At 40.4% G+C, this 19,104-nt stretch overlaps 1 protein-coding gene across 3 annotated transcripts in view; it reads left to right on the top strand.

Moving 5' to 3' along the window:
• Positions 1–5,419, top strand: part of NAMPT (nicotinamide phosphoribosyltransferase) — a 51,632-nt gene extending 46,213 nt beyond the window's left edge. For all 3 annotated transcript variants that reach the window (XM_053608383.1, XM_053608382.1, XM_053608381.1), the window contains exons 11-12: positions 1,170–1,304; positions 4,208–5,419. In XM_053608383.1, coding sequence (XP_053464358.1) covers positions 1,170–1,304; positions 4,208–4,318 — 246 coding nt within the window. In that variant the 3' untranslated portion in view covers positions 4,319–5,419. The remainder of the gene's footprint in view (positions 1–1,169; positions 1,305–4,207) is intronic.
• The last annotated feature ends 13,685 nt before the right edge of the window (positions 5,420–19,104 follow it).

Here is a 19,104-nt window from a genome sequence, read left to right as displayed (position 1 = left end):
ATAAGCATGTAATCATTTCACTGTTAAGCTGTGTTTTAGGAAAGCAGAATAAGAAGTTTGGATTATGATACCAGAATGATGTTCCACACCCGTGGAACAGCTAGGTGGCTAAATGACTACCCCATCTAGCTCCTCCATAGTCTCTTGAGAGTTGGGGAGTGTGTGGAGCAAAGGGCAGAGGTGGGGAGAGGGGGATGCTAAAAACTCCTAAGAACACATGAGTCAGTTCCCTGCTTTACTGTCTTTCATGTTTGGAGAGTTCTGGGATTGAGTCATTGGTTGCTTCTCATTCTCCTGCCATTGCTAGTTGCTTCTGTTATGTTTTGCCTCCTGTCTGTCTAATTCTGAAATAAATGTTTTGCTTTCTTCAGGTTCTTCTGTCAATAGAAAGTAACAGTAAAAAATAACAAAAAGGAAAGGTTGTGTGAATTAAGAAAGCCTTTACCTTGGTAATATCCAACTCACCTCTCAAAAGACTTTTTATATGTATAAATGTATATCTATATAGTATTGGCATAGTTGGGTTTTTTAAATAGAGGCAGTTTGTAATATTAAAGGAAATGCCTTAAGGGCCACATGTTAGAATCCTTAAAGACTTATTACAAATGAAATATTAAGTATTTTTCATTGATGAGAAAGGATATCCAAGATTCAGGTTCTGTTCATATCTTTTTTCTTAACAGACTATCCATCAAAACAAGGTAAAAAGTTATTTCTAAAAACCCAATGTAGATTGGTTTAGTTGTACCTATTAAGGTCTTAAATCTTTACACGTAGGCTAGGCCTAGTTATTCATGCCTGTAATTCTAGCATTTTGGAAGGCCAACACAGGAGGATTCCCTTAGAGCTCAGGAGCTTGAGACCAACCTAAGCAAGAACAAGACCCTGACTCTTCTAAAAATTAGAAAAATTAGCTAGGCATCATGGTAGGCACCTATAGTCCCAGCTACTCGGGAGGCTGAGGCGAGAGGATTGCTTGAGCCCAGGAGTTTAAAGTTGCTGTGAGCTAGGCTGACGCTCTAGCCTGGGCAACAGAGTCAGACTGTCTCAACAAAAAACCAACAACAAAAACTTACATATAAATTATGTGTATACTTTATTGTATGTGAGAGCTTGGACATTTCTAATTAGTCTTCTATTTTCTCTAACTTTCTTAATTTTAATTTTAGATAAATGTCTTCAAGGACCCAGTTGCTGATCCCAATAAAAGGTCCAAAAAGGGCCGATTGTCTTTACATAGGACGCCAACAGGGAATTTTGTTACACTTGAGGAAGGAAAAGGTGACCTTGAAGAATATGGTCATGTATGTATCTATGCTGATTTATTTATTTTTGACAATAGTAGGTGGCTCTCCAAATTAATAAGAAAGGAAGTTCATATGTTGTATTTTATTTTTAATTTTAAGTTTTTTTTTATTAAGTCACTTGTACATAGATCATAAATACATTTATGCCATTATGGGATTTGACGTGTTGCTTATTTGTACAAATTGGAGTGCTTACATCCTACTAATCAACATAGCTTTCATCTCATTTACCCAATTACAGCATTAAGACATTTGTGTTCTATACCTCATAGATCCAACTTGTACTTGCAATGTGTATTTTATTTTTAAATTCTTTCCAGAACAGATTTTGTGAAGGACAAAGTTTTATTATAAAATGTATAATTGCTGACCTGGCTTGCCAAAAATCCATTGAAAAACAAGTTGCTAGATCATAAATATAAAGTCTGTATGTACATTGAGAAAAATATTTTGTAACATTCAAAAATGTAAAAGTTGGTTTTTGGTTTTTTTTTACATTGTGGTCAGTGTGGTAGTGATAGAAGACTTTCCACAAGCTTCTGCCCTGTACTTGTTCTTCACTTAGCTGTCAATAGGCAGTGAATCATTTCCCAAAAGGCGTAGTTAAGTATACTTAAAAGGATGCTGTTCTTAATACTTCTCACTGTTTGTGTTATAGCAAAATTTTGGTTGTATTAAATAGATAATAGTAGGAGCTATGCAAATTCTAAAATGTTGAAGATAATTCTGTTTTTTAAAAAACTTAATAGTATTCAGTTCAGATGGTTTTCTTTAGCCTTAATTCTCATAGCAACTCTATGGGCTAAAAGCAGATAATGTTAATAGTATAAAATGTGAAGACAGAGAGATGTAATTCAGATTATGTAATTTGTAAATGGTGAAACCTTACTTAACCAAGTTTTCTAATTTGGGTCAAGCAAACTGAAAAAATTTGTAGTATGTGAGTGGTGCCTGTGGCTCAAGGAAGTAGAGCGCTGGCCCCAAACATTGGAGGTGGTGGGTTCAAACCAGTTCAAAACTGCAAAAAAAAAAAAAAATTGTAGTATGCTAAAGTAGTCCATACAGTCTAGTGGTCTTTAATATATAAAAAGTACATTCATATTCATGAACTCAAGTTATAAAATTTTTGGTTTTTAAACCACCAGATTGAAGAAAACTCATTTTTAGAGGGAAACTATTCATGAATATTTATATTCTCAGAAAATGTTACACTAAACCTAAACATACTAATTTATTATTTTCTATTTTGATTGTTTATGATTATAACATGTTATTCTTACCATTTTTTAAGGTTTTGAGCCAGAACTGATGAAATAACTCTTTTGTTATTTTTAATGAAAAATATATAAATACAAAGCTCAACTTTGAGAATTAGATTGCTTTATATAGTCTCTTAGACAATTCTTTGAGTAAGCCTCACTTAACTCTTTCATCTACTAAGAATTGCTAAATTAGTTTATCTCAGATGAACTGAAGTCACTTGAAACTAAAAGTTAAAATGTGACTTTAAAAAGTGAGCTATGACTCCACAGCACTCTATAGGGGGCCACAAAGTGAGATCCTGTCTCAAAAAGTGGGGGGGAAGCATTGATTTTAAGAAAATGTGGTGATAATACTTGAATATTCTAAATAGTAATCTATAATTGATTATAATTAGATATCATATAGGTATTTTGATTTAAAAATAGGAACCAGCCTTTCCTGATAGGTTATATTTAAATTTATAAAAGAAAATGCTACAGCTAAAGCAGTGTGATTTGAGCACAATGACAGAAATGTTAGATAACATCATATGCAGCTCAGTCTTCAGAGTAGATGGAAAATTGAGATTACTTTTATGGATGAAACAAAGAGAAACCAGAGGCAGATGGTAACTCCTTATTAAGATAGGAATGGCTCTACCAGACCTCTGTGTCTTTGTTACCCTGCATGGATGGTGTGGATTACCCTTATCGGTGACTCTTGGAGTATCTGTGTACACAAAGAGCTTTTAACTCAGTCACTATCCGTTAGTCAAGAAATCAATACCTGTATTTTTTGTTGTTTGTGTTTTTGGTTTTTCCTGGTTTTTTTCAGGACAACTTTCAGTGCCTAGCAAACTTACTAAATGTCCAGGTTGATAAGTTTAATCAGTGTTGAGTCTGTTGGTCTGGAACTAGGGAAGATTTAGCAGGCTTTCCTTGCTGCATTGTCAGAACTGATTAGCAGTGACCGTTCTGGCAACACACGTCTTCCTCTGCAGATAAAAAAGTGATCAACTTGTTTTTTTGTTTTTCCTTTGAAGAAAACTAGCTTAAGAATGTAATATTTACATTGGTCTTTTTCGTAGAAGTTAAGTATTTCTTCATAGCAGCCAACGTGGTGATTTGCCATTTTCTTTTATTTTTTTTTTTAAGATTTTTTTTTATTATTAAATCATAGCTGTGTACATTAATGCGATCATGGGGCACCATACACTGGTTTTATAGACCATTTGACACATTTTCATCACACTGGTTAACATAGCTTTCCTGGCATTTTCACCTTGTTCTCTGCCTGCTCCACCAGCATTTTTTGTTTGTCGTATCATTTCATAATTCGAACACCATCGACATCTTTTTATGACTGGTTAGTCTAATTCAGAGGTCCTCAAACTTTTTAAACAGGGGGCCAATTCACTGTCCCTCAGACCATTAGAGGGCTGGACTATAGTTTTAAAAAAAACTATGAACAAATTCCTATGCACACTGCACATATCTTATTTTGAAGTAAAAAAACAAAATGGAACAAATACAATCACACCAGCTCATGTGGCCCACGGGCCATAGTTTGAGGACCCCTGGTGATTCATCGGAGCATGAGTCAGCCTTTTGCTCAAGAATCTCTTCAGCGCAATCACTACATCTGTTATATTCCTACAGGACCTTCTCCACACAGTCTTCAAGAACGGAAAGGTGACAAAGACCTACTCATTTGATGAAGTGAGGAAAAATGCACAGCTGAGCAGCGAACTGGACGCAGCACGACATTAGGCTGTGTGACTGGGTGTGTGGTGTGCACCATGTGTCTGTGTGTGCGCGTGTGCATGCACGGATACTGTGTGAGTATGTGAGACATGGTGTTTATTGTACAGATCTGTGGGGTTGCTTTGTGTTTTATGATACATCACAGCCAAATTATTTGTTGGTTTATGGACATACCACCCTTTCATTGTTTTTCTTTATTTTCCAGTGTTTAGGTGATCTCAACTTAGGAAACACATCTTTAACCATGTAAAAGATTAATGCTAAAGTAAGCTTTTTAGGGCCCTTTGCCAATAGATAGTAATTCAATCTGGTATTGATCTTTTCACAAATAACAACTGAAAAACTTTTATATATTACTGATGATCACATAAAACAGATTTGCATAAAATTATCATGATTGCTTTATGTTTATATTTAACTTGTATTTTTGTACAAACAAGATTGTGTAAAATATATTTAAAGTTTCAGTGATTTAACAGTCTTTCCAACTTTTCATGATTTTTATGAGCACAGACTTTCAAGAAAATACTTGAAAATAAATTACATTGCCTTTTGTCCATTAATCAGCAAATAAAATATGGCCTTAACAAAGTTGTTTGTGTTATTGTACAATTTTGAAAATTATGTCAGGAGAAACCCTATAGAATTACTAACCTCACTGCCCCTTGTAGAATATGTATTAATCATTCTACATTGAAGAAAATAATGGTTCTTACTGGAATGTCTAGGCACTGTACAGTTATTCTTTACCTTGGTCATTGAATTGTACCAGTGAAATGCCAAATTTGAAAGGCCTGTACTGCAATTTTATATGTCAAATATTGCCTCTGGCTCTAATATGCACCTCAAGATTTTAAGGAGATAAAGTTTTTAGAGAGAATTTCTGCTTCCACTATAGAATATATACATAAATATAAAATATTGACAAAAGTGGAAGTAGTGTATTTTAAAGTAATTACACTTCTGAATTTATTTTTCATATTCTATAGTGGGTATGACTTAAATGAATTACTGGAGTGGGTAGTGAGTGTACTTATTTTAAATGTTTTGATTATGTTATATTTTTCATTAAGTATTTTTAAAAATTAAATTGGATATTAAATTGTATGGACATCATTTGTTAATTTTAAACTGAATCCCTGCATAAATAATACTTAAGCAAGTCCTTAAATGAAGATAAATTATCCCAGTGAAAAGCATGATGGCATGAGCTCCAGTAGAGGAATTTTTAACTAGAGTGATTAACTGCTAGATTCGGAATCTAGCAGTCACCACATTTGACCAGAGACCAGTTTAACTAGAGTGATTTAACTGCTAGGTTCTGAGTCAGCCCTCATATTTGACTGGAGACCAGTTTCTTTCAAATGACTTTTATAGATGTAGGTCTGTTCTTCTAAGGCAAGGTTTGGCCAGCTATGGCCCAAAGGCCAAATTTAGACAATGGTTGTGCAAATGTGTATTATCTGTGGCTGCTTTCCCAGCACAACAGCAGAAATGGAGTAGCTGTAGTAGAGGTTAACTGGTCCACATGCCTGAAGTGTTTATTATCTGGCCTTTAACACAAAATTACCAAAACATCTTTTGACCCTTGTTCTAAGAAAGGGAGTGTGCCTTGTGTTTTAAGGGAAATGTTTTTGGGGGGAAGGGAGGAGTCTAAATAATTATGTCTTTTGTCCTTTTCTTTTCTCATTTAAGAATCCGATACTAGGAGACCAATCTAGAAAGTTTTAACAACATAACATTAAATGTGAATTTTTAAATTGAAAAGCCATAAATCATTTGTCTTAAATACATGAGAAAATATTTTATCACTAGAATAATCTAGTTAGGAGTGAGTTATCTTTATTAAACGTCTTTTGTAAGTGGTATTAGAAAGAATAAAGGTTTTTCAGATGATTCTAAACACTGAGAACAGTGTTTAGTATGAATCTTCATTCTGTAATCCATGGTAGAAAATAATTTTAAGATGAATTTTTTTAATGTGTTTAAGTAAAGATTAGTAATATTAAAAAGAACACAACTTTCTTCACAAAATATGCTAAGAGACTTATAAGAAATTAAAAGAAATTGTATTTATTACCAATAACAACTTTGATAACCACCCATAATTTTGTATTTAAATTGTTTAACATTAGAATTATACTACAGACAATATACTTTGTGTCAGCAGCTTCAGAATATCTAGAGGAGTTTTATTTTGGAACTTTTAGTGAAAGCTGTACATTTGTTCACAGCCATAGATTAGGAGGTGGAATGATTAATTCTGTTAACTCTTTGCCACTTGGAACTAATTAGTTCTGACTTTCTGTCACTAAGCAGTTAGTATTTGGATCTCCCATTCTGAGCACCACATATCAACATGAATGTCAAATAGAACCCTACTGTGTGTCATCCTTAAATCATCACAACTCTTCAAACAAAAGCAAATGGCATTTAAGGACGTAAGCCATTAGATTTACAGTTCACATTAATGAATCCCCCTTGATTTATAGTATTGTCAAGTATTTACATTTTAAATAGGAGATGGTTCTATATTAAGACTTAATTTATTTGTATCCTATACTTAAAATGGTTTTTATGATTATCCTTTATTTCTTTTTTTTTTTTTTGGAAATAAATTGTTATGAAAGAATTTTTATAATCCATCTTGGAAAATTAGAAAGAGAAAAATGGCAGGGTATTTTATTGTTCTGTTTGCCATCATTTGGAACTCAACACTTAACCAAATATTTTGTAGTTTTACATTCCTTTTTAATCCATTTAGTGGAGAATGTCAGCTTTTCTCCCAAGTTGTATGTTAAATCTATTCTAATATGTATTCAACATCAAGTATAAACATGTAATAAACTTGGAAATAAAGTTTAGCTCTATTAGTGAAATGTTAAGTTTGTGTGCTTCAAGTAATGCCATTTCCAGACCTTCCTTTTTTAAGTATTCCTCCCATTCAAAGAATTAGAGGATGAGAGGCAGGGAAGTGTGAGGGTTGACTCCTGTTTTATGCCTTATGCAACTACATGCATATGAATGATAGTGATCCTACTAAAACAGAACACTGAAGGGATACCAGACTTGGAGAGAGCACAATTTCTGTATTAAGGTTTGAGATGCCTTTGAGATATTTAAATGTACATATGAAGTAGATAGTTGATGATACAAGTTTGGGGACAGAAAGGTCTCTAGGTGTAGCTGTGACATATAGGAAGTCATTGGAGGCACATAGTAAAGGATACTTCTCTAGGGAGCATATAGAGCAGAAGTCAGCAAACCCCAGTCCATAGGCCAAATCCAGCTGGCTGGCTGTTTTTATAAATATTAGGTTATTAAATGTGAAATGTCTGATTTTCAATCAAAAGTGTAACTTACTATTTCTCAAACAAGAAGTGGTATGAAGTATGTGCCTAAACTATCAACATAGTTTTGCCATCTTAACCTCTTTGCTTATGTATGCCAGCAACAAAGAAGCCTAGAAAGCAGTTGGCAGTGAAATCATAAAAGGCATTTTCCATGGCTTCTTGAAAATTGAACATTTTTTCCTTACAAGAAGGGGGATCCAGAGCCTGGAAGAAGTGTAGTCAGTGCAAGGTGTGGTGAATACTGTGGATGGCAGAAAGTTTCCAAGTCCGGCTTCTATAGTTTGAGCTGCATTGTTTGAACTACGGCATTGTCTCACAAGAAGATGCCAGTCTCTATTGACCAGTCTTGGCTACTTAATCACAATGTGCATGCCCATCCAGTGGGCCATTCGGCTGCAGTAGACACACTGTAATCGATTGACCAAGTGTCAAGAAGCTATAGTGGATAATACATGGGTCATTGCAGAAGTTTTGACATGCACAAAAATCAAGAAATGTAAAAGCCATGCACATAGAAACCAATGAAACCCTCACAGTGACACTGATAAGCTGAAGAAGTTGAAACTTGCACGAGTGAATCAGTGGATCACATGCTTTCAACTATGTTTCTTGGAAGTGAAATAATGGACTGTAACACAGGCTATCTCAAAACTTTCATAGTGACCCACATAACCAGCGCTGGACCACCAACAGACAACATTAGCTTTTTGTGATGAATATTCAAGTTTGGACTGTGTTTTAGCATGTTGTCTTTATCCAACTAATGTGCCAAATGCTTGGGATTGTCAAAAAGAATCCACTTTTCATTATATAAAACAATATGCTGTAGAAATGGTTCACCTATATATCATGACAGCAAAGAAAGGCAAGCTTCAAAATGATGTCTTTTCTGATGCTCATTTAATTCATGCAGAACCCATTTATCCAGCTTCTTTATCTTGCCGATTTGTTTCATAGTCCACTGTTATTGGAATAGTAACATCAAAACTTGGTGCTAATTCACCGATAGGTTAAGATGAATTCGCTTCCACTACAGCTTTCAGCTTTTCATTATCCACGTTAGTCTTCGGTCACCCTCATGTCTCATTTTCAAGATTAAAATCACCAGAATGGAATTTCTCAAACCATCAATGTACTGTGCGTTCTTCCCAAACACTTCGTTGATATTTCAAGCTGTCTGCATTGCATCAATTCTACAGTGAGACTCATACTCAAAAATTACATGAATTTTTGACTTATCCATAGCTTCACAAAATTGCTCCTAAAAAAATAAAATCTGAAAGATAATCACAAGCCAAAACTGCATTTGAAAGAACAAGGATCTACCTTCACAATAAAAAATGCGTCAAAGTGAAATGTCAGTGATATCAATTGTCAAACTTAGTACTTAAGGAAATCAGACATTTCTTAATAATCTAATAATTTATTGGAACACAGCCACATCCATTCATTTAATTATTGTCTTTGACTGCTTTCATGCTACAGTGGCAGAATTGAGAGTAGTTGCAACAGAAAAATTATGGTTGCAAAGCCCAAAGTAATTTTCCATCTGACCCTTTACAGGGAACATGCCAATCTCTGCTACAGAATATAAAGAAGATCTAGGGCAAAATCCATGAGTAACTCTTGAAGGTTATGAAGCAGAGCATGGATAGGCCAAGGAGACTGACAAGCATAGGACAACCAGGAAGAATGAAGTCACAAGAGCCAAAGGAAGGGTTTCTGAGCTCAGGTGTTGAATACTGCTGAGAGAGAAAGTAGAGTGAAGAATTGACAACAGTGCCTGGATTTAGCCACCTAGAAATAATTGGTACCTTGCCACATTCTCTCCCAGATAGTAGAGGAGGCAGATTACAGAAAGAAGCTCTCCTGTGAAATTCCACAAACATGGGATATGAAAAAGAAAAGAATGAGGCAACAGTGCCTTTCTTCTCCCCCACTCCCCCCAGCTATTACTTTATCTTTGAAAAGAGTTCAATTCAGAAAAGAGCAAGAAGTTGGTAATAAGAGCAAAAAGAGATCTGAAGATTTGGGATTCCATGCAAGGTACAGGAAGATAAGATCAAAAGTACTGGTCAGAGATTGGCTTTAAATGTGGTGAGGTGCTTGTAAAAGAACAGAGGCTGGATTCCGCTTAAGGTAGTTTGCATTAATTTATGTTCACTCCACAGAGAAAAGAAGCATCATTCTTTGGTTGGCAACAGAGTCCAATTAGAAATACAGTTATCTTGACCTGCTGTATTTATTTTTTAATCCTATAATTGGCTACTGAGCTGTTATTTCTTTGACATAAACTAGCATTTTGTAGTTTTTATTAAGATGAATTAGCTATTGTGTTACAAGGCTTCTTGTTGAATTGGCTACAAGTTTAATTCTGATTAGGTCTTCCTGAAGAGCCAGAGTTCTGTCATATCTCTGTGCCTGGAAAACTCTTACGGCAACCTCTTGCTTTCTAGTCCTTTCTCCACCAAAAAACATGTTCCTGTTTCTTGCACCCTTAAAAAGAAAAAAAGTATCTCCAGCTCCAAACTCCCTTCTCTCATTTATGTCAGACCTCTCTATTTCCTCCCTTCCCATTCACTCATCTCCCATCAGTGACCTGATTGCCACATGAATCAATTTAGTTATTATATTGTCTGAGGTCTCTTCTGTCTTTGCCACTGCCGATAATTTATTCCTTGAAACTTTTTCCTTCTCTAACATTCTTTGGTCCTCTAATATCTGTGACTGTCCCTTCTCTCTCGGGCTCTCATTCATGCACTTCTGAATGTTGGCACATCCCATTTATCTCCATTCTCCTCTTGGCAGATGTCAGCCATTCATACTGTCTCAGATATGAGCTTTAGCTACTAAAGCCTCCATGAACTTGTATCTCAGCCCAGACTTTGAATCTCTCTACCTGCTTATAATACTTTTCCTCTCTGACACCTACTCTAATGTAACAGGTCCAAGTTTATCATATCCCCCCTAACTTAACATATTTATTCTGATTATCCACCTCATTTGGCAATTCAATAGCTCCCCAGGTGAAACTTCCCTCTCCATTACCCCACACATTTAATCAACCACGTAGTCCTGTTCTTACCTACTAAATAATGTTAGAACTCTGTGTCTCATTTCCAACTCCTATTCTAGGCTCTCAAATCTCTTACTGAAATACAGGTTGAGCATCTCAAATCCAAAATCTGAAATGCTCCAAAACGTGAAGTTTTTTGAGTTCCAACATGTTGCTATAAGGAAATGCTCACTCAAGCATTTTAGATTTTAGATTTTCAGATTAAGGATGCTCAACCATTAAATATAATACTAAAATCTGGGGAAAAATCTAAAATCCAAAACACCTCTGGTCCCAATCCTTTTATATAAGGGATAGTCAACTTGTAATACAAAAATTATCTGTTTTCCTTTTTTCATTCTACCCTTCCTCCACTAGAGTACTCTCACAAAACTTAATATTGTCCCTGCATAAAACACCTCAGTGTTCCCTTTAGCTCTTTAGTGTTCCCAAAGGCTCCCGGATCTGGCCTTGCATGTATCGCTTCATGCCTTCTCTTCGTTTGTGTGCCAGCATCACGGGCTTCTTAGACCTTACATGCGTGTACACATACACTCGACTGTTTTCTCCATTACTCTACCTTTGTGTATTCTGACCTCTGAGCTAGGAATGCCCTTCCTTTTGATGACACCTCCAAGAACCCTTCAAGTACTCATCTGCCATCCCTACCTTACATGTCCTTGCTCTAGTCTCTGTAGGTATTGAGTATTTCTAAATAATCCGTGAGTCTTCATTTCATATGGAACTTGCTCATCTACTATATCTCCTGTTTTGGTGCCTGTAGACATTCAAATGTCTGTTGTATAAAGGAATAACTTCTGTGTAATACTAAAACCCTAAACTTTTTAAAAAGTGAAACATTTTTTGAAATTTTTTTAAAGTGTTTTTGTTTCAAGGTGAATAACTTTTTCAAAATATGGCCACATATTACTGCCTTTAATTCCTAAATTTATGTAGTGTAAAGTGTCTTATCAAAATACAGATGAGAAAGCTAAGATATAAAGAAATTAAGTGATTTTTCTAAGGTTACCTTGTATGTATTAGTAGTTATTTACCAAACCTGGGAACTATGAGCTTCAGTTTTTAGGGTTTGAAAGGGCATGATGAACAGAAATCAGAGATCTTCCTGTCATAAATCAGGTCCCTCGAAGGGCTACACTTAACCCTTCAGGATGAGGATAATCCCTAGTAATCTACCTCCACATCCTACAGACCTGCGAGAAAAGTTTGGGTTCTGGGCAAACCAAGTTAAAAATCTAAGAAGTTGCCATTGTAAGCTAGGCTTTACAGTCCAAATTCATATCCCCTGCATATAAAACCACAAGTTAAAAATTTAGATTTAAACTGGACAAGCAGAGTTCCCTAAATACCTGACAGAAGTAAATGCAAATTCTTTCTGAAAGGGTACTTCCATTGTAGGCCTCCAAGAATTCCCAAAATAATTTTCTAAGAAAAGTAAATAGCTTACAAAATAATCACAGTAGGAAGCCAGACACCATGAATGAGAGCAGCAGAAAAATGATTCACAAAGTGTTTGGATACTGAAATTATGAGACAGATTATAAAATAACTGCATCGTATGTTTAAAAAAAAATACACACTGGAAGATATCTCCGGAGAATAGGGTACATTTTTAATGGCCTTGCAGATTTGAAAAAAGGATTACTAGAACTTGTTGTGTTGTGCCCGCGTCGCGGGATCCCCCACATAAATCACCCGGAGACCAAGTTCAATGCAAAAGCTAGAGGTTGTTTATTTACAAGCTCGAGCTCGGCCACCCTGGTCCTGGTGCAGCAGGAGAGCAGAGAAGCCCCGATCTTGAAAAGGAGTGAGGTTTTAAGGGTACAGAAAGGAAAAAAAAGGGAAGGGGTATGAGGTGAGCTGATAGGGGGTTTGGGGGAGAGAGCTGTATTTGTCCTTGGCTGTCTGGAGAGTGTTGTTATCGCTCGGAGCAGATGTTGTGTTGTGTAAAAGTGCGGACCATGGGGCAAGGACGGGGGTTGGGGGAGGGAGCAGGTTGCCTAACGCCTTTGGTATGCAGCTGCAAAATGAAGACTGAGGAACAAGATGAAGTTAGTTTTAACAAACTGGAGTTAACTTGGTCCTTACATTCCCCCCTTTTCTTGTGCCTAGAAGATCCAATCATGGGTCTTCAGTGCGTTTTACGAGCCCTAGCTCTATGCCATTGCTGGTGTTTTCAGTGCTGAGGGGGGTATACTGTGCCCGTAAGACCATTAATTGAACAGTATTAATTCTAGCTCGGATGAAAGCCAGTAATTTATTAATTATGCAGGGGCAAAAGTTAATAGGATTACAAGTGGGCCCACTATGGTTGAAATTAAAGTTGTAAGCCAGGGTGACTTGCTGAACAAAGATTAATACCAGCTCTGAGACTTCTCCCACTCGAGTTTTCTTTTGCAGAGACCTTCTCTCACTAACTCCATGGACTGTTTGGCTACTCCTGAGTGGTCAGTATAAAAACAGCATTCTTCTCCTAGGGCTGCACATAATCCACCTTGCTGAAGGAACAGTAAGTCTAGCCCTTGCCTGTTTTGGAGTACTACTTCAGAGAGGGAAGTTAGGGACTCTCGAAGGTGGGAAATGGAGTTTTCTCTTCTTTCTATGTCTAAGTCTATTGCAGCACGCAGAGCTCCGTAGTTCGTGTCTTGTAGGACTAAGGAGGAGACTCCTGTGCCTGCTCCTGCTATGCCCAGTCCCATGAGCATGGCTAGGGTTATTGCTGTGACTGGTTCTCTCTTGGTTCTTGTAAGTGTGCCTGCAGCTGACTCATATGCCCAATATAAGTCCTCTGAGTGATAGACCAGCTTGAGGATGAGCTGCACTAAGACACAAAAGCTCCGGGTTAAATCAAGGACTGCCCCATGTAGACACGGGGTGAGCCCTGTTGAGCAAGCCCACCAGGAATTGGTGGGAATTACATTACATATCCAGTCCCACCCCAGGTGAGAGTTTGATTACATAGATGTTGGTATTGGGGGAGTGTCTGACCCATACAAGTTCCTTGTCCTATAAAGGACTGTAGGGTGACTCAGGGCTTAGACTGTTGCCAACGGCAGTCGCTAGCCTGGGAGCTGATCTTAGGTTTGCTTATTAGGGCAATTCCCTCGTAGTATGGGGGTCTGGCTTCTACACATAACCAACAGGACTCAGTAAGGTCTGGTCTGGAAGTATTTAAGACTTGGTATATAGCAATGACTAATTTCCAAAGTGGATCAGGATCTGTGGTAGGCACAGGTGCAGGGTTTAGAATCAGACTTTGGGTACTGAATGCTCGGTCTGGGGAGTCAAGGGAGCCACAGAGCTTAGGGGTGACTACAAGGGGAGGCTGAAGCACTATATTGGGGCCCACTGCAGCAGGCTTATCACTAAGGGGGGTGTATAAGATTTTGAGTTGGAAAATATTACCCGGGTCTGGGCCGTGCATGTCATACAGTCTCACACCCCATCGTTTGCCAAGTTCCCAATCTAGCATTCGCTTTCCTTTCTCCGTAAAGGTGATACTGTGTCAGGTTTGGGGCCCCTGCACAGGAGTGCCCTCTCCAAACACCCTTCCTCTTTACTTGGATCAAGTCTCCTTGTCTCGGGGGGTTCCACCATAATTGCCCAGTGGAAACACAGTTCCATGAGTTACAGAAATAGGAACTTGCTCCCCCACACTTATTAGGAAGGTGACCGGGGCAGACATAAAAGTACCTGGTTAGAGTATTGCTGGACCAATATTACTGCCACCCTGAGGGGCAGGGTCTAATCCCTACCAGATTATGTAGGTGGACTAAGGGCTCCGGGAACCAAGTACCCTTAGGGTGAACTCCAGAGGTCTGGTTGAGCACCATCCCTGTGCTAGCATCAGTGACTAGCCATGTTATCTTAACAGGGCAATCAGGGTTAGTGATGAGGGGTATAATCAGCAAGGCAGAATATGTCAGTAAGTGGTACACATACGGTGGCATCAGGGATCTTGGCATCTCTGCAGTTTGAGCTTCAGTGGGTTATTGGGGTCTCATCAGAGTTTCCACTGGGGGGTGGAGTCTTCTTTGATGGCGAACGGGTCGGCTAGGTGAATGTGCGTGTGATGTATCCAGGAGGTGATGCCATCTACCTTGAGTGCCGTGGGAGTAACGAGGACCAGGGTGTATGGGCCCTTCTACCAGGGCTCCAGCGTCTCTTGTCGGTGACGTTTCACATACACCCAGTCTCCAGGCCAGAAAGCGTGTGGTTCAGGAACAGGTCCTGAGTTGTAGAGGGCTATAAGTCTCTCCCAATCAGCTCATTTGCCTTTTGATAGAAATGTAAAGTTACTGCATGCAACTTAGGGACTATAGGGGGTTGTCTTCCAAAGAGAATTTCACAGGGAGTTTTTCCTATAAGGTAGGGTGAGTTTTGCACCCTGTACAGGGCAAAGGGGAGGAGAGACACCCAGTCACCGCCAGTCTCCATGATTAATTTAGTCAGGGTCTGTTTTAGGGTGCGTTTCATTCACTCTACCTGCCCTGAACTTTGGGGTCGATAGGTACAATGCAATTTCCAGTTAGTCCCCAAGGCTTCTGTTAGACTCTGCACTACCTGAGAAGTAAAAGCTGGGCCATTATCTGATCCTTTCTGATTAGGAATTCCATGCCTAGGCATTATATCTTCTAGTATTTTCTTCACTACTACCTGCACAGTCTCATTTCTGGTCGGAAATGCTTTTAGTCATCCTGAGAATGTATCTATGAAAACAAGGAGATATTTGTATCCAGATTTACCTGGCTTAACTTAAGTAAAGTCCACTTCCCAGTACGTACCTGACTCCGTCCCACGCTCTCTGAACCCTGGATTGTGGGAGCTAGATACACTGTTAGTCACAATACATACTTTGCATGAAGCTACAACTTCATCAATTTTAGTATTTTGGTTTTGTATCTTGATTTTGGTGTGGCGCAGCAAGTCTTTCATATTGTGTGACCCTAGGTGGGTGGATGAATGGATCCTATGGAGGATTTCCTGTCCTAGTTTTGCTGGTACAAGCACTTTGCCATCACAGGTGACGTACCATCCGTTGTACTTCTCGGGGGAGTGGGCTTGTGGGATCTGCTCTATCCATTTTAGGTCTTCCGGAGTATACGCTGGGAATGGTGGAAGTGTTGGGGATCCAGGGTCTGGCAATGTAGTAATAGGAAGCTCTTGGATAGCCAAAGTGGCTATAGTCCTCGTGACCTGGTCGGCCCGCCGGTTACCTCTGGCTACAGGGGAGTTGCCCCGTTGATGACCAGGACAATGAATGATGGCTAGTTTCTGGGGAAGCCATAAGGCCTTTAGGAGGTCGAGTATTTTGTTTTTATTTTTGATAGTCTTTCCCTCCGCTGTGAGGAGTCCTCTCTCCTGGTAAATTGCCCCATGTATGTGGGCAGTGGTGAAGGCATGTCAGCTATCAGTATAGATGTTAAGTTTTAGACCTTTCCCCAGAGTCATGGCTCGTGTTAGAGCTATGAGCTCAGCCTTTTAAGCTGACATCCCAGCTGGGAGGGGCTCTGCCCATACAGTCTCAGTTTCAGACACCACTGCCGCCCCCGCGTACCTGCATCCGTCTTGTATGAAGCTGCTCCTGTCTATGTACCAGGTGGCCTCCGTGTCAGGGAGGGGCTGGTCCGTAAGGTCCTGGCATACGCTGTGAATCCGGGCTAGGATGTCAACACAGTCATGGAGGGGGGCGTCTAGGTCCGGATCCGGTAGTAGGGTTGCCGGATTGAGAGAGATCTTTGGCAGGAATCGGATTTGTGAAGGGTTCAGCAGAAGGCCCTGGTAGTGGGCGAGTCAGGCATTGCTAACCCACCCCCCAATGGCGTGAGGGGTCGTGATCAACAGCTCCTGCCCTAAAGTCAATTTATCTGCGTCTTTAACCAGCAACACAGTGGCTACAATGATGCGTAGGCGGGGCCAGCCTGCTGCTACAGGGTCTAGCTTCTTTGACAGGTAGGCGACTGGCCGGGTCCAGGGACCAAGCGATTGAGCAAGCACCCCTTTTGCTATGCCTTTGTGCTCATCTACATACAGATGAAAGGGCTTGGTAATATCTGTGCGTCCTAGGGCCGGGGCCGAGAGCAAGGCTCGTTTCAGGGCCTGGAAGCTCTTTCTTGTTCTGCACTCCACTAGAAAGGCAGACTGTTCTGGGTGGCTTCATAGAGGGGCTTTGCTATCTCTGTGAACCCTGGAATCCACAGACGGCAGAACCCAGCTGACCCAAGGAACTCCCACACCCCTCACTGTGTGTTCGGGGATTTTCAGAACTGTTTCTTTTCTTGCCTGGACAGCCACTGCTGCCCATCTTTAAGGACGTACCCCAGCTAACTCACAGTTTGTTGACAAATCTGAGACTTCTTGTCAGAGGCCCAGTACCCCAGAGCTCCTAGTACAGTCGGCAAGTCCTGGGTGCCTTGGCGGCATTCTGCTTCTGTCTTGGCTGTGATGAGAATGTCATCTACATACTGTAAAAGAGTCAGGTGAGGGTGCTGCTGCCGGTACTCACTCAGGTCCTCGTGTAGGGCTTCATCAAAGGTAGTGGGGGAATTCTTAAATCCTTGTGGCAGCCAGGTCCAGGTAAGTTGATCATGGATCCCTTGCTCTTCATCATTCCACTCAAAGGTGAACATTGCCTGGTTCTGGGGGGCCAATGGGAGGCTGAAGAAGGCATCTTTTAAGTCAAAAACAGTGTACCATACTGGATCAGGGGTGAGAGCACTTAATTGTGTATAAGGGTTTGGGACGGTGGGGTGGATGTCTAGTACCTGCTTGTTGACTTCTCTTAGGTCCTGGACTGGTCTATAGTCATTGGTCAGTGGCTTTTTTACAGGCAACAGGGGAATGTTCCATGCAGATTGACAGGACACTAGTATCCCGCTCTTAAAAAGCCTCCAATGTGAGACGTGATGCCCTACCGGGCCTCTTGAGACATGGGATACTGCCATACTCGTATAGGTTCAGCCATTGGCTTGAGCTCTACAATGACTGGTGGTTGGTGGCCAGCTAGCCCCACTCCTCCAGTCTCAGCCCAGGCAAGTGGGTAGGTTTTTAGCCATACAGTGACATCTGTCGGATGATGGCCCTCCAGCTGCTGCTAGTGCAGTCTGTACTCATCTTCAAGTTGTAGGGTGAGTATTTGTATGGGACTCCCATGCTGGTCTGTGACAAGGGGTCCTTCGTCTTTGAAAATGATATGAGCCCCTACCTTAGTTAGGATTTCTCGCCCAAGGAGAGGGTAGGGGCAGTCTGGGATAACCATGAACGCATGGGATACCCGGCCCACTCCTAAGTCCATGGTTCTTCAGGTAGTCCATGAATATTGTTTGATGCCTGTGGCCCCCTGGACCCATGATTTCCTGGCATCCATAGGGCCGTGTACTCACTCAGTGTCAGGACTGAATGCTGGGCTCCGGTATCTACCAGGAAATTAATTGGGGTCCCCTCCACTCTGAGAGTTACCTGGGGGGAGGGGAGGGGAGGCGAGCCCTGACCCCCCTACCCTTCGAGCCCACTCAGTTCCAAGACTGGCACTGAGGGTGGGCATGAAGGTCTGGGAGGTGCTCTCTTGGGGCACTCCTGGGCCCAGTGTCCATGTTCCTTACAATAGGTGCACTGGTCTCTCTGGAGGTGGAGCCTTTCCCCACCTGGGGAGCCCTCCTTACCTCCTGCTGCCATTCGGCGCAGCTGCCTTTCTCTTTCATCTGAGCTCCTGGCTGTGGAGGCCAGGAGGATCCTGGCTAATTCCTGGGTCTGTCTTTTAGCCGCCTTCGTTTGCTTTTCTTCGGGAGTCTCACAGTTGTTGTAGACTCTTTCAGCTACTCTTAAGAGATCCTGCAAAGACTTCTCGCCTAGTCTATCTATTCTCTACAGCTTGCACTTAATGTCTGGAGCTGACTGATTAACAAAAAACATGACAACTGCTGCTCTATTCTCCTCAGCTTCAGGGTCTAGGGGCGTGTGCATGCGGAATGCCTCCATAATTCTTTCTAAGAAAGCTGCTGGGGATTCTGCCTTTTCCTGCTGTACATTACCTACGTTGGCCAAATTAGTCGGCTTTCTAGCCACTTTACGGAGACCCCTCATCAGAGTCTGCGGTAGACTTGGAGTCTTACCTGACCTGTTCCCGTATTAAAGTCCCAATCAGGGCGGATAAGAGGAAAAGCAGCATCGATGAGAGCCTGGTTGGTGGTGGGACTTCCGTCTGCATCCTCAACAGCCTTCCTGGCCTCAGCCAGGATGCCGTTCCGTTCCTCAGTGGTGAAAAGAACCTGTAACAGTTGGCGACAATCATCCCAGGTAGGATGGTGGGTAAAAAGAATTGAGTCTAAGAAGTCAATCAAGGCAGTAGGTTTTTCGGAGAACTT

The sequence above is a fragment of the Nycticebus coucang genome, chromosome 11 (assembly GCF_027406575.1).
Source record: "Nycticebus coucang isolate mNycCou1 chromosome 11, mNycCou1.pri, whole genome shotgun sequence".
NCBI lineage: Eukaryota > Metazoa > Chordata > Mammalia > Primates > Lorisidae > Nycticebus > Nycticebus coucang.
The sequence above is the reverse complement of the archived record's forward strand: the minus strand, read 5'-3'. Positions and strand labels throughout refer to the sequence as shown.